The sequence below is a fragment of the Pseudorasbora parva genome, chromosome 15, assembly GCF_024679245.1.
Source record: "Pseudorasbora parva isolate DD20220531a chromosome 15, ASM2467924v1, whole genome shotgun sequence".
Lineage (NCBI taxonomy): Eukaryota > Metazoa > Chordata > Actinopteri > Cypriniformes > Gobionidae > Pseudorasbora > Pseudorasbora parva.
This window is the reverse complement of record NC_090186.1, coordinates 33,273,858-33,288,485: the sequence shown is the minus strand read 5'-3', so window position 1 is coordinate 33,288,485 and position 14,628 is coordinate 33,273,858. Positions and strand designations below refer to the sequence as shown.

The 14,628-nt window shown below is 37.5% G+C and overlaps 1 protein-coding gene across 1 annotated transcript in view; it reads left to right on the top strand.

Annotated features, from left to right (window-relative positions):
* LOC137041050 (uncharacterized) overlaps positions 1-10,437 on the top strand; it is a 51,893-nt gene extending 41,456 nt beyond the window's left edge. Inside the window, exons 17-28 of the mRNA XM_067416975.1 lie at positions 2,218-2,282; positions 2,388-2,527; positions 2,632-2,826; positions 6,784-6,987; positions 7,099-7,242; positions 7,358-7,533; positions 7,659-7,829; positions 7,971-9,335; positions 9,571-9,612; positions 9,769-9,831; positions 9,928-9,991; positions 10,099-10,437. Coding sequence (XP_067273076.1) covers positions 2,218-2,282; positions 2,388-2,527; positions 2,632-2,826; positions 6,784-6,987; positions 7,099-7,242; positions 7,358-7,533; positions 7,659-7,829; positions 7,971-9,335; positions 9,571-9,612; positions 9,769-9,831; positions 9,928-9,991; positions 10,099-10,181 — 2,712 coding nt within the window. The 3' untranslated portion in view covers positions 10,182-10,437. The remainder of the gene's footprint in view (positions 1-2,217; positions 2,283-2,387; positions 2,528-2,631; positions 2,827-6,783; positions 6,988-7,098; positions 7,243-7,357; positions 7,534-7,658; positions 7,830-7,970; positions 9,336-9,570; positions 9,613-9,768; positions 9,832-9,927; positions 9,992-10,098) is intronic.
* Positions 10,438-14,628: the final 4,191 nt, after the last annotated feature.

The window sequence follows — 14,628 nt, the reverse complement described above, 5'->3', positions numbered from 1 at the left end:
GGCTATAGAAAGTGCAAATGTGTAATTAGTTGGGATAGAAAAATAACGAGATCATAGTTTGTTTTTATGTAAAGAGATATATTCAAATAAGAAGTGCTTAAAAGTATACAACTCTTAAGTGGAAGGAAGTTTTTTTTTTTTTTTCCTCAAGTGCAAACAATAGCCTGTAGAAAGCCGAGTCTGGTTAGTAGGCTAAAATAACCTCACATGCAATGTATATAAAAATTAAGCGCAGAATAAACATTTGACATTTTTCAAACTGACTCAATGGTGGTTGCCAATTAGGCTATAGTAATTCTGACTGAAATTGATTTGTCTCTGGCTGGCTCCCTTCTGCAGTTTAGGTAAATAAAGGCCCCCGTCTTTATTTGACGAATTACGGAGTCTAGGACTTGACCTACTAATTCATCTTTTGTCATACTTCTGCCTGCTCTGAGCTGTGTCCTTGAAAACACTTCATATGCAGTTTACCTTGCAACGAGGGGGAGAGGATGCTGGCATTGTCTGTTCGCCGCTTCTCCACCCAAAATCAAGTTAACTACTGTTAGATTTAGATTTAATTTATTTTATTATGACTGTGACTACTCAAACCGTCAGAGCTACAATTGGGACTGTTGCTGATTGCTGATAGCCACTAAGAGGACGTTGTTCGCCGTTTGTCGTTTTTCACAGCCTCTCTGCTGTTTTTGTTTGAATTGTTGCGGTTGCTTCTGGTTTGTGGACATTTGATGTTGCTCGCTGTGGGTGCTCACTCTTCTGGGTGTCGACTGCTCAGTCTCCCTCGGGCTTGAACTGCATGGTGGCTGAGGTTGCCGGTTGATTGGCGGTGTTTGCACTGGGCTAGTGTCATCAGAATCTGGCATGATGTTGAGATGTTCCGCTTCTTGGCTGCTGAGTTTCGGCTGCGTCGCTGCTCCGTTTTCCGTTGCGTCCGTGGAACGGCTTGGATTTCTGGGCCAACACCGGTGTCTCCCCAGAAGTGCCCAGAAAACTTTGCTTGCCTCTTGCATGGTGCTGCAGCAATCCCCTCCATCTGGTCTTCAGCTGCGCATATCGTGCATTGGCGACATCATCAGGACACTGCCGAATTGGGAATATGTAGCTATAGAGCCTCTAGCGCTGGGAGAAATGTAAACTTTTATGTGTTGATTGTTTGTATTATTCTATATTTTTACTTTTTATTCATCTTATTTTCCCTTTTCCATTGTTGCACTTTGAGATTCTTCTGAATTAAATTAAATAAAATCTATTATTATATTATATATTAATATAATATATTATTATTATATAGTGTAGCCTACAGTACACAGTACATGACACAATCTAACATGTGGTATTTTAACAGTCAATTATTATGATGGCCTCTGTTATTCCTGACTATAAAAGCATCATATGTCTCATTCAACATTATAAAACCATAATAATCATAACATGTATTGTGTAGTAATGTTAAACAGGCTGACTCTGAGCATGTGGCAGCTAAAACATTAAGATTATTTTAACTTACTTAAAATGAAGAAAAAAACAACAACCAGTAACTAACAAGCTTTCACAACAAGCGTAATACAGTTGTCTTATGCTGTCACTAAGTCAACACAAGCTTTGACAATTAATTTATAGCACTATCGACTATTTAGAAAATCACGCTCACTTTGGCTGTTAACTTTTCAATGAAATGCACCACGACTGTTTTTAATGTTAAAATAAAAACTGATTCACATGTGATACTCACACTCTGATCGTCATCTGTCTTTGCTGATCCTCTAATTCACTAGGTGGCGTTGTCAATAAAAAACAGGGTTCTAGAAATGCGGTCCTAGGAGTGTTCCGGTTGTGCAGGCAGATGCTACTCCCTCTAGGACATGCACATAGTTACTGTAAAGTTCATAATACATAATATAGAATAATTTTTTGGCAAATATCTTTGTTCATTTAACATTTATTGTTTAACTAGTCAGATTATTGAAGCAGAGCATTTTTTGTGTCTAAATGTTATACTAAATCATATTAGATACATATTTAACTGTCCAGATGACATCAATATATAGGTTTAATGACAGGAAAGCAGCCCAAAGAATGATCATTTTCTGTATTTTCTGTAGGTTTAGTCTATATATCTTTGGTTCGTTAATTAATCTTGTAGACAAATACTTTAATTTCAGTTGTATCAGAGGTACAGTAGGTACACTTCCTAATATACAGTGATTACTCTTACAGATTGAAGACAGTTACAAAAGTGTGTCTACCTTCAAATTTGGATCAGTAAGAGTCACTGGCTTCAGGTAAGGCCTACAATCTAAACCTTCACTCAAAAAGTCCATTTTGTTTTTTACGGCTTGTATTGATACAGTGTCTTCTCATTGTTGTGTTTTTGTGTTGCTCCAAAGGCCTGGAAGCATTATAGCAGACTATGAAGTTAATTCAACAACCAACAGCCCAGCAAATTTTGTAAATTCAATCAGTAAGATTGCTGACACTCTCACAATTGATGGAAATCGTGTATCTGTGGGTGATTTTGCTGAAAGTGGTAAGGGTAGTCAGTATCTAATCTTTACAAATAAAGTATATATGAGCATGAAACCTTTAATTAAAATTAGAAAGATAAAAAAAGTTTCTGGATTTTTCTTTTAGAAAAAAAGACCCTGTCCACTGGAAAAAAAAATTATCCTTGGCAAGAAATAAAACTGAAATGTACACGCCCAGATTCTGTTTTTGGTGATATGAGTTGGACATTTAATGGCAAAGATATAAAACAGAGTGAAAAATACACCTTTTCACAAGATGGTAGCATTCTCACTGTGAAAAGCATTGATGATAAAGACAAAGGTGAGTCACGTGTATCTTTTCTATCTGTCCTATCAATAATAGCTTACATGTTGACACTTCCTAGGTCAAGATTAATTTATGTGTCAATTGTGCGTATGTGTTATCTGGCCCAAAGCTAAGGAACAGTATACTTTTGTTTATTATGTCTGCTTCCACTATACATCAATGTAAGTCAAAGCTTGAGACCGTATTACAGTATTTGATTGCTTTAGCTTATGAATCATGATCGACTCAGTACTTTTTGTTCATTTAGAAATAAAACGTTTCTTCCTTCCACCATGAAACACAAAATTATAAATAATTAGCCACTCTTTTCCATACAGTGAAAGTGACCAGGGATCTGTGCTATCAGACTACAAAATTAGGAAAAACACGCCCACAGAAGTATCATAGACTCATCAATCTCTTCATTTCAATCACATTGTGGTAGCAAAAAAAATTATGTTTTTTAATGTTTTTAATATCTTATATCTTTTTAAATATCTTTATATATATATATATATATATATATATATATATATATATATATATATATATATATATATATATATATATATATATAGTTGCAAGAGATGCAACAATACAGTTAGTCCATGGTTCAATACATACCTCAGCTTTTAACCACGGTTTCCGGTTTGTTTTTTTGCTATTCTATTCTTAGGTGACAGGAACAGAAAGAGGTTAAGGAGAAAGTGTTTTTAATATTCATTTTTTATTTTACTTTAAAGATGCCCATCACGCCCCTTTGTGAACAGAACACACATGCACTCCATTCACATTTCTCATTCAAATGATACACATAACTCTTTAGCATGACACGATCGGTCACGAGACACACGAGAGCCAATGGCATTTTACAATCAAAGCTGATGTAATGATGCAGTTGGTAACAAGACATACAACAGGCAATGCTGTCAAAGCTGATGTGGCATTTCTTCTGGCAGAAATATTTTAAATGTATTAATCTTTGGCGGATGGACTCGCCGTTACTGATCGCTTTTGGGGATTTTCTTCATACAAATCAATCGTTTGGCCTCGGAACACTTGGAATATTTGTACTTTCTGAATAAATTGTGCCTGTAGTCATATCTGGCTGTTATATCCAGTTTTTTTTTTTTTTTTATAATACACAAATGGGTAGGTTTAGAGAAGGGTTTGTGTTACGTGTTTAAAATGTGTCGTACTTAGTCCAGTAAATCGTTTGTTTGACAGGTGCGTGTGCTCAGATAAATATAATGAATTAATTAAATGCAAAAATAGTTTATACACACTTAAATTTTACTAAAATAATGATGGGCTGAATGAGATTATTAGAGGGGAAGATTATTGAAATATAGCAAACAAATCTTATGAACTACTTTTATGACACTTTTCATGGTGTCTTTTTGTCATTTGGGAAAAAAAGGGATCGGTACTTTTTTTTAGCTTTTCTTACACCATTTTTTGCCTGATTCAAGGTCTGGAGGGGTTGATAGTTGCCAACAGTCAGAGCTAGATTTTGGACAGTTGGACTCTCACAAAGAGTCAACTATACTCATTTTCCACCAGAATGAACCGGATGCTAGTTCAGAGCTTGTGCTAGTGTCAGTTCTAATTTAGTTAGACTGACGAGCCTTTAAGAACCGGTTTGGCTTTCCACAGACTAGAGAGCCACCACAGAGCCAGGTCTTACGTCACTGTATATGTCTCATCTTTCTCAGCAACGCTAGCACGGTAGCGGGAAACACAAACACACCAGGCTCGTTCAAGATGCATCGGCGATGCGCGGTCCGATCCGCATATGATATCAAAATACAGCGTGATCAATTCAAAAGCATAAGGAGTTGTTTGCATCTCGCTGTAACATTAATTTGATGTCATACGGTGATCGGTCTGCACAGCGCGCGCCGATGCATCTCGAACAAGCCTTCCCTCAACAATGCCTCATGACTTTATGATCCTACATCGCCATCAAAATGCCGTGGATCCAAGGCATTTGTGCATCTCACCATGATTTGTATAGACGGAGATTACAATCGAAAAGCTGTTAGCTTGATTAGCTGCTATTTAAAAAATGGCAGTAATAAGTTTGTATTCACCTTGTTGGTCACGGTAACTCGGCCTCCAGTCGCTGACGCAAGCGGTTCTTACTTCTAGCCCAGTAATGTTTTGGTGCTACTTAAAGGGGGGGTGAAACACTCAGTTTCAGTCAGTGTCATGTCAATCTTGAGTACCTATAGAGTAGCATTGCATCCTGCATATCTCCGAAAAGTCTTTATTTTTTTTATAATTATATAAGAAAGATGCGCTGTTCCGAGTCTTTCCGAAAAAAGCCGAGCGGGTGGGGGCGTGTCGTGTGAGCGGAGCTAAATAATGACGTGTGCTCGCTGCTGCTATTGTGTTGAGTGCGTCGAGTGCGTCGTAAAGCTGTCATCCCTAACAGCGGGGAAAAAACTTTATTCAAAATAAAAATATGGCTTTTAATCAGATACAGCCATACATCTATGATCCGGAATCAGACCCAGAGGCTGCAGTTGAACAGGAGCAGCAGCAAAAACGACTAGAGCAGGACGTCTCTATGTGGTACGATATACACTAACTATATAATATGCTTAGCGGCTTGTGTTATTTACATATTTATACTTGAATTATATCGTCGTATTTTTGTCTTTGAAGGTGTACATGTGGGAAGTGCAGTTGTGCACGTGTGTTTGTGTGTTTACGCGTGGTTTGTGTAGACAGGCTAAGTTAGTGTTTACATAGATAGACACGGAATAGTAGCGCATTTGAATGAAGAAGCGTGCTTATTTAGTTCAACATATTTCCCCCCTCTTTGTGTATTGTTGAGTGCTTTTACAATACACAAACATAAAGTTACACATATAGTGGCCAGCTAAACAAATGTACACGCACTACACATCGCATGCTCCATTGATCAATTTCTATATATAGTAATATATATAGTAACTATACGTGATCATGTTTGGGCTACTTGATGAGCATAGACACAGACATTTGAAGCAGTCTAACTCACCGCCCGCGGTTCTAACGTTGGGACTGCTCCATCCTTCAGCATTAGGCTATTGGAAAATCCGGCGTCATGCTGGGCCATGTTTATGAAACAGTCGGCACCGAAATGCAGCGAACAGATATAAACATTCGCGCAACTCAGTTGCTGATCCGGAAAAGCAAATTACATCCACTGTTGCCTTACCGCGGGGTTTTGGGGGAATCTGTGCAGGACTGTCTTGGTCTGGCAACCAAAAACGCACTTTTTGATGTCATTGTTAATTGTGCACATTACCTGTGCAGCGCAGCCTACGAGCGCTTTGATGGGCATAGCCTGTTGCTTTCGCTCTCTCCCTCTCTCTCTCTCTCCCTCTCTCTCTCTCACATGCTTCCGGTAGAATTGTCCGTAAGGCCCATACAAGGAAATTCCGCCCCCACTAACGTCAATGGGGACGCATGATCGCAAAAAACTTGCCGAAACTTATGACTAACCGGAAGTAGTATTTTTGACAAAGAAATACTCCCATCAAACGTCCACCTTAACTTTTGAAACTTTGTCCATGTTTAGTATGGGATTCCATGTCTTTAACAGTGTAAAAAGATCAGTATGCATGAAACAGCATTTCACCCCCCCTTTAAGAACCACTGTTTCTGGCTCGGAGCTGGTGCTTTGGTTGTGCAAAGACAAAGAACCGATTTGAAACTAGGCTCTGGCTCCGAACTAGCACCAGCACTGCCTTGGTGGAAAAGGAGTACTAGTGTATGATGGGGACAGACTCATTTTTGTAGCTTCCGATTTGATTCCATTGGTTATGAGTCTCAAAAAGGCGCGTTTTTGAGTTACTTGTTGTGTTCTTAATGACTCAAAAGTCTAGTAGTGTGTGATTCTCAGTTGTTTAGTGATGCCGGTTTGTGATGTCTAGTGTTTAAAAAAAAAATGTATTTACATTTTTTCCCCTTTACTTGCAGGTAGATACGCATGTGTCATACAAAGGGACATACCTTATATTCAGTGGGAAGATATAGTTATTCAATCACTTCCTAAAATTATAGCTGGTATAAGCATGAGACGGTTTCAGTGTATGAATCAGACTGTGGACCTGACATGCTGTGAAACTAAATATGATGTTGAGTGGACCCCGATTCCTCCTGGTGAAAAACCGACATCTCGAGGTTCTACTTACAGACAGACAATATATTCTTACAGTTACTAAGTTAAATTTTCAGTTGCAGTGACAAGCTTTGTTTAATTTCATGTTTCTATTTATGTTTTTATGGAAACAGATGACAAGGGATGCATCACACTAATACATAAAATTAGTAGTGCAGATTGTAATATTGAAACCTATACATGCCAACTCATGATTCCGGAACTTCGAGTCTTCTCTTATGGCCAGAGCAATGTCACTATTCAGAAAGTCAAAGAAGGTAAACCTTCAGTTTTCATCTTTTGATGCAGTAGAATGTTATTCTGTCCGTTTTGATCTTTCTGAAAGAAATATTTTTTTCTGTTTTTGTTTTAAATTTCTGTTTTAAAATCTAGAATTGTTCTGTACAAATGAAGCACTTGGAGGTGGACAAGATGGTGAAAAGGTGACTGGACCCTGTGAAAAAGGCAAGGAAGGCACCATAACTTATCTATGTACAGCAGGTTCATGGAAGGAAAAGAACAGGGACTGTATTCTTCAAGTTTTCCAAGACATTAAAAAGAAAGTTGAGGTATGTATTGGTGGGAGGAAATAATAATAATAATAATAATAATAATAATAATAATAATAATAATAATAATAATAATAATAATGTCCATTTAAAATATTTACATTTCTTCTTTACTTGTCGTTTAGGTCTTGGATGCACTGGACATCCCAGAGGTTGTGGCTGAGCTCAGTAATGCTACAAAAAACAATACCAACGAGATCACACAGTCTCCTGTGACTGTCCAAACTATTGTTGGGATACTCGTAAAAATCGCTGATACATCAAAAACCATTAACATCAATGAGCCTGTGATGAGGGTAAGGACATTATGTATGCATGAAAGACATCAGTTAAACTGGGCTAATTAAAACTTTTTATGCTAAAATATTTGTACATAAACTTTATCCCCTCTGATGTAAAGTTGGTTGTACTAAACATGATTTTCTGTTTATTTCCAGAATTTCCTTCAAACTGTGAATATCCTTGTTTCAGACCTTGCTATTAACTCATGGAACAGTTTGAACAATGGCAGCAGGCCAGATAACACCAGCATTGCACTTCTGAGCGCTATTGAGAATATAAGTGAACATCTCACAGAGGCCAATTTTACGATTAACCAAGGATCTATTGAGTTGAATAGAACTGTAATAGACAGATATAGTGGAATATCGAACCTGACAAACTCAACCACTGAGATCCTGATACCGCAGATTTCTAATCCCACACCAATAACCATCATAGTCTTCACAAGTCTTGACAATGTCCTACCTACTCGTACTCCTAATAAAAATAATAAAAATAACACTAATTCAGATGTGCGCATCAATGGAGATGTGGTTGTTGTTAAGGTGAACCAAACAATTAACAACATTTCTTTTGCGTTTGACATTACTGATCAATCTTTGGGAAATCCTCAGTGTGTCTTTTGGAACTTCAATCTTGACGCATGGGATTCCACTGGATGTAAAGTAAAGCCCTATATAAGTAAAGGGAATGAAACTGGCAAGATTTCGTGTGAATGCAACCACACAACCTCTTTTTCAATCCTAATGTCACCGTTTTCCCTTGATGATAACAAAGCCTTAGCCTATATAACATACATTGGTGTTTCTATTTCATTGGCCAGCTTGATTTTGTGCCTCATTATTGAGACTATCGTATGGAAGTCAGTGACAAGAAATGACACATCCTACATGCGACATGTCTCCATTGTCAACATTGCCGTGTCCCTGCTGATCGCAAACATCTGTTTTATCATTGGAGCCGCAGTCGCAGAACAAGAGCAGCCAACATCAGTGGGTCGCTGCACTCCAGCGGTTTTCTTCATGCATTTTTTTTACCTGGCTCTTTTCTTCTGGATGTTAATTTCAGCGCTGTTGCTCTTTTACCGGACAGTCATGGTCTTGTCCCAAATGTCAAGGGCCAGAATGATGGCCATCGCCTTCATAGTCGGTTATGGTGCGCCTTTGCTCATAGCGGTCATTACAGTTGCGTCAACAGCTGGACCACAAAATTATATCACGAAAGAAAAAGCATGCTGGCTGAACTGGAATGAGTCTAAGGCCCTGCTGGCATTTGTGATTCCAGCTCTCACTATTGTAGCCATAAACCTTGTGGTTTTGATTGTGGTTCTGTATAAGATGTTAAGGAGAGGAGTTGGTGCTACAACTCAACCAGATGAGAAACATGCCCTGGTGGTCATTGCCCGATGTGTGGCCATATTGACTCCTATCTTTGGTCTAACATGGGGATTTGGAATTGGAACCATGGTGTCCCGTGAATTAGGCATTCATGTGGTGTTTGCACTCCTCAATTCACTGCAGGTATCACTTTCTGTCTTTCCTTTTTGACTTTATAGGTAATTTTTTAACACTTTCTTTTACTTTTAACTTTAAAGCAATAATTGGAATGCAATTAACACAGCAATTATAATTCTGTAATTGCAACAATATATTTTAAAGCCTCACAAAGATGCAATAAGTAATTTCCAATATTGTTATGAATATGACATTAAACAGCATTACAAGAAGTATTATTTATCCAAAACATCTTCTGCAGGGATTCTTTATTTTGATGTTTGGAACGCTTTTAGACAGCAAGGTATGTACTTTTTTTTCTCCCTTTTTTTAAACAATTTTTTAAGCAATTTAACAAACCATTGTGTCAGTTATTGTGTCAATCTTTTTGTTAAAATGATCTTAGAGGCGTTCAGTTCTACTGCAGTGATTTAACTCATTTTGTCACATATGGTTGCAGATTCGTGAGGCACTGGCAGGAAGGATGTCACTAACAAACCTTACCAGCTCTAACCGTACCAGGGTAAATGACAACAAAATAATGTGTCTGATCCATGAGTTCTTCCTAATGATTGATGTACTCAGTTCACAGCTGATATCTTAAATCTCTACATTACAGAGTACTAGTGCAGGACCATCATCTTCAAGTGGACCAGGTTTCTTTCAAAGAATTCGTAGGAGAAGTATGTCTTACTATTAAAATTGATAGATTTAAATAAATTAATTTATACATATTTATTGATTTAATATATTACATTTTTAATGCATATGTTTTATAATTATTTTGCAGATATGTATAACGTATCTGAAGTTATGTCGGCAGCAAACTCTTCAAACATCTCCAGTGGCGCAGAAACTTTATTGAATGCATAATCAGCTACTTTATTAACCATCAGTCTACTTTATTAAATATTAAACAGCCTGTAAGTATATTATGTAAACTGCACTATCTGTTACTGATTTTTGGGAAGAAGTGTTTCTTTGTTCTGAAGTAAGCTTATAATCTACAGATCTAACGTTTAATTAAGGATACATTTTATTATAATGTTATGATTTGCATGATTGGATGCACTTTGGTTTATAACAAAAATTATATCAATAATATAGAGCTAGAGAAATAGCTTTACTTGTGTTTTCATGTGCGTTTTGCTGTATTAATGTATTAATGTATTTTAAATCATTAAAAAATATATAATAATAATAAATTGTATTGTTACAGTTACAACAGTAATGAAATGCCTCTTTATTTTACATACATTTTGTAGTTGATAATCATGGCATTAAAGCGCTTTTTATTTTATTTATTTTCATTGCATTTGGCAATAATTATGAAATAGATAACTTTTTCAAATAATTGATTATTATTTTAAACCATCTCAGCATGAAGGTTAAGCTACAGTTTATTAAGCTACACTTATAAGTTTTAAAATTATTTGAGCTTGGTCAAGCATAATATTATACACTATACACTTTACATCATATTTGATGAGATACAATCTCTATTAAAGCTGCGAGCAGCGATGACGGGCCCAAGCCGGGGGCACCGCCACCCCGGTGGCATCAGCTTAACTGTGCACAGCAGGCCAATAGGCATTTAATATGGGAAAAAATAAATAAAGGGGCTATGTCAAAGTCAATTGAATTCACCTCATTTACTGCAGCAACTGGTGCTGCTATGACCAGGAACCACAACACTCACATCTATGAGATCAATTACATTTTATTCTTTAATTTTATGTCAGATGATGTCAAATGTCAATTTCAAATGAGTGCAGAATACTGTCCAAATGCTGAAGTTGTATTATCCTTACACTTCTCTTAAAAATAAATTAAGCCAAATCACAGAGACCGCAACAATGATTTTAATATCAGTGTCAGGGAAGAGTAATATGCGTGCATATAATTTATGGAAGTTTATTATAAACAGCCACTTTAATAAGATCATGTGAAATTAACTTTTTTTATCCATTTGAATTCTATCAATAAATAATTAGTTTAAAGAGGTGTCATACGTGATCTTTGCAAACACAGCACATAACCTTCTTTAAAGCCCATGTTATAGAAAACAATTAAAAGTATTAGGATATAATAGGTCACTTTCAATTATGTGCAAATATATTTTTTGCAGCTCAAAATTTTGTAAGTTCAGAAGACCAGTATTTAATTAAAGATATAATATATGTTTTAGTTTTTTACTTATTTTTCGCAATAAAGTGATAGATATTTGTGATAGCCTATGATATGAAAGGGTTAAATTATGAAAACACAAGAGAAAAGGTGACACACACACAGAGTGAGAGAGACCCCCTCCACACACACACACACACACACACACACACACACACACACACACACACACACACACACACACACACACACACACACACACACACACACACACACACACACACACACACACACACACATAGAGTGATCCTGAGAGTGAGGGGGGAGGGGGAATGACAGACACAAAATCTAAACAGTGAGAGAACATTGTTTTTATTTCACTGTCTGAAAACACTGTTTTGCAATAACAACAATAGTTTTATCTTCAAAACAGTGTTCCCTAGGACATATCCAACCTGGTTACTAAATAAGGCTACACTTCCAACTTCTGGTTATTCTATATACCGGTAGCTCATTGGTTATCATTTTTGTCCTTAAACATTAATCTTCTCATTTTTAAGTTACACACACCAATTACTTTTTGTTGAAAAAGACAATTAAATGTGTTTTTTCCTTTGTTAGCAATTTTTTTTAAATATTTATATGTTTTATTAATAATTATTTGTATTAACACAATTATTTAACTAATTATATAAAACAATATTGTCAATGCCCTACAAATAAACTGGTTTTATACATTACTTTATTTATTCAAACCCAGAATAATATGTTTAATCCTTTAATGCAGGCCAAAGCACAGCATTGAGAGGTAATCTTTTTAGCGCACACACACACACACACACACACACACACACACACACACACACACACACACACACACACACACACACACACACACACACACACACACACACACACACACACTCATGTCTGGTTCACTATCTTTCTGGGGACTCATAGACGTAATGGTTTTTATGCTTTACAAACCATATATTCTGTCCTCCTGCCCCTACCCCTAAACCTACCCATTTCACAAAACTTTCTGCATTTTTACATTTTCAAAATAACTCATTCTGTATGATTTATAAGCTTTTGTACCCATTGGGAAGTCCCCATGAGTCTGTGTGCATTCAGGTTTAAGTCCCCACCAGGCTAGAACAACACACACACACACACACACACACACACACACACACACACACACACACACACACACACACACACACACACACACACACACACACACACACACACACACAGTAGTAATGCTGAAGTATGCTGCAGGCAACTCAAATCAGCTCAGCCCATCCCCCCATCCACAACACCCCCCTTCACCCCCTGCCCCTCACACACACACACACACACACACACACACACACACACACACACACACACACACACACACACACACACACACACACACACACACACACACACATGTCTGGTTCACTATCTTTTTCTGGGGACTCACCATAGATGTAATGGTTTTTATGCTGTACAAACCATATATTCTGTCCTCATACACTGCTCCTACCCCTAAACCTACCCATCACACAACTTTCTGCATTTTCACCTTTTCAAAGTAACTCATTCTGTTTGATTTATAAGCTTTTGTACCCATTGGGAAGTCCCCATGAGTCTGTGTGCATTCAGGTTTAAGTCCCCACCAGGCTAGAAAACCATTCACACACACACACAGAGGTAAGGTTTTTTTGCTTGAAAACTTATACAATATTGCCCTCTATTGGACATTTAAGGGAGAGCATAAGTGTTGGAAAAAAAAAAAAAAAAAAAAAAAAAAAAAAAAAAAACAGTGTGCTATATAGAATAACCAGCAGGTGGGAGTATAGCCTTATTTATGAACCAGGCACTTGTGTTCTTATTTTGTGTTTTTTAGGCTTTTGCTACGGGAACACCGTTTGAGATATCCAATAACCGTTCGCATTTTAGCATCTTCTGTATATTTACTTCATGTTGTCCGAGTTTGGAGGAGATTGAATGAATCACTTTTGAGGAGAAGGTAAAAACTCAGAGCTCGCTTTGCCACTTCTTGTTATCTTCCAACCAAATTATCTGACTTCCTGTTGGTCAGAGCTAATGACTGTAAATTAGAAAGTTGTCCGGCTCAAAATGTACAATATATATACCGAGTTTGGTGAATGTAGATAAAACTAACCCCCCCACTTTGGACAAAAGTGACACACTTCCTGCTGCCAGTTGGTGGCGCTATAACTTTGACTCACAAAAGTCATATCCATGTGATCGGCCTCTTACAACGAACACACAGCTGAAGTTTCATCAAAATGAATTAATGTATGCAAAAGTTATAACACACTTCCTGTTTCCCTTTTCTCGCCATAAATTTGTCTCTTCGCCACGGCCAAACCGTTCGAGGTATCAAAAAGTTGCTCGCAATTTGGCATCCTCAGTGTCTTGACTTCATGCTGACCGAGTTTGGTGCTGATCGGGTGAATCGTCTAGGAGGAGTATCGCAAATTCCAGAGCATGCGTTTTCCGAACAACCCATAATAGCTCACTTCCTGTTGGGCGAAGCTTATGACTATGAGTGCGGAAGTTGTTTGGCCCGATGAGATCTATAAGTGTACTGAGTTTCATACATGTACGTGCAAGTGTGTTTAATATATAGACCCAGTTTTTCAAGGGGGCGCTGTTGAGCCCCCCTGCCACGCCCGGGGCAAAGGCCTCTGCCCGACCCTGTTGGCCGCGCATTCCGATGCGTGTGCAAAGTTTCAAGAGTTTTCGAGCATGGGAAAGGCCCCAAAAATGCCCAAAAGGCGAAAAGATAATAATAATAATAATAATTAAAGCTGCGAGCAGCGATGACGGGCCCAAGCCGGTGGCACCGCCTCCCCGGTGGCATCAGCTTAACTGTGCACAGCAGGCCAATAGGCATTTAATATGGGAAAAAAATAAAAGGACTATGTCAAAGTCATTTGAATTCACCTTATTAAATGCAGCAACTGGTGCTGCTATGACCAGGAACCACAACAGTCACATCTATGAGATCAATTACATTTTATTCATTAATTTTATGTCAGATGATGTCAAATGTCAATTTCAAAATGAGTGCAGAATAATGTCCAAATGCTGAAGTTGTATTATCCTTACACTTCTCTTAAAAATAAATTAAGCCAAATCACAAAGACTGCAACAATGATTTTAATATCAGTGT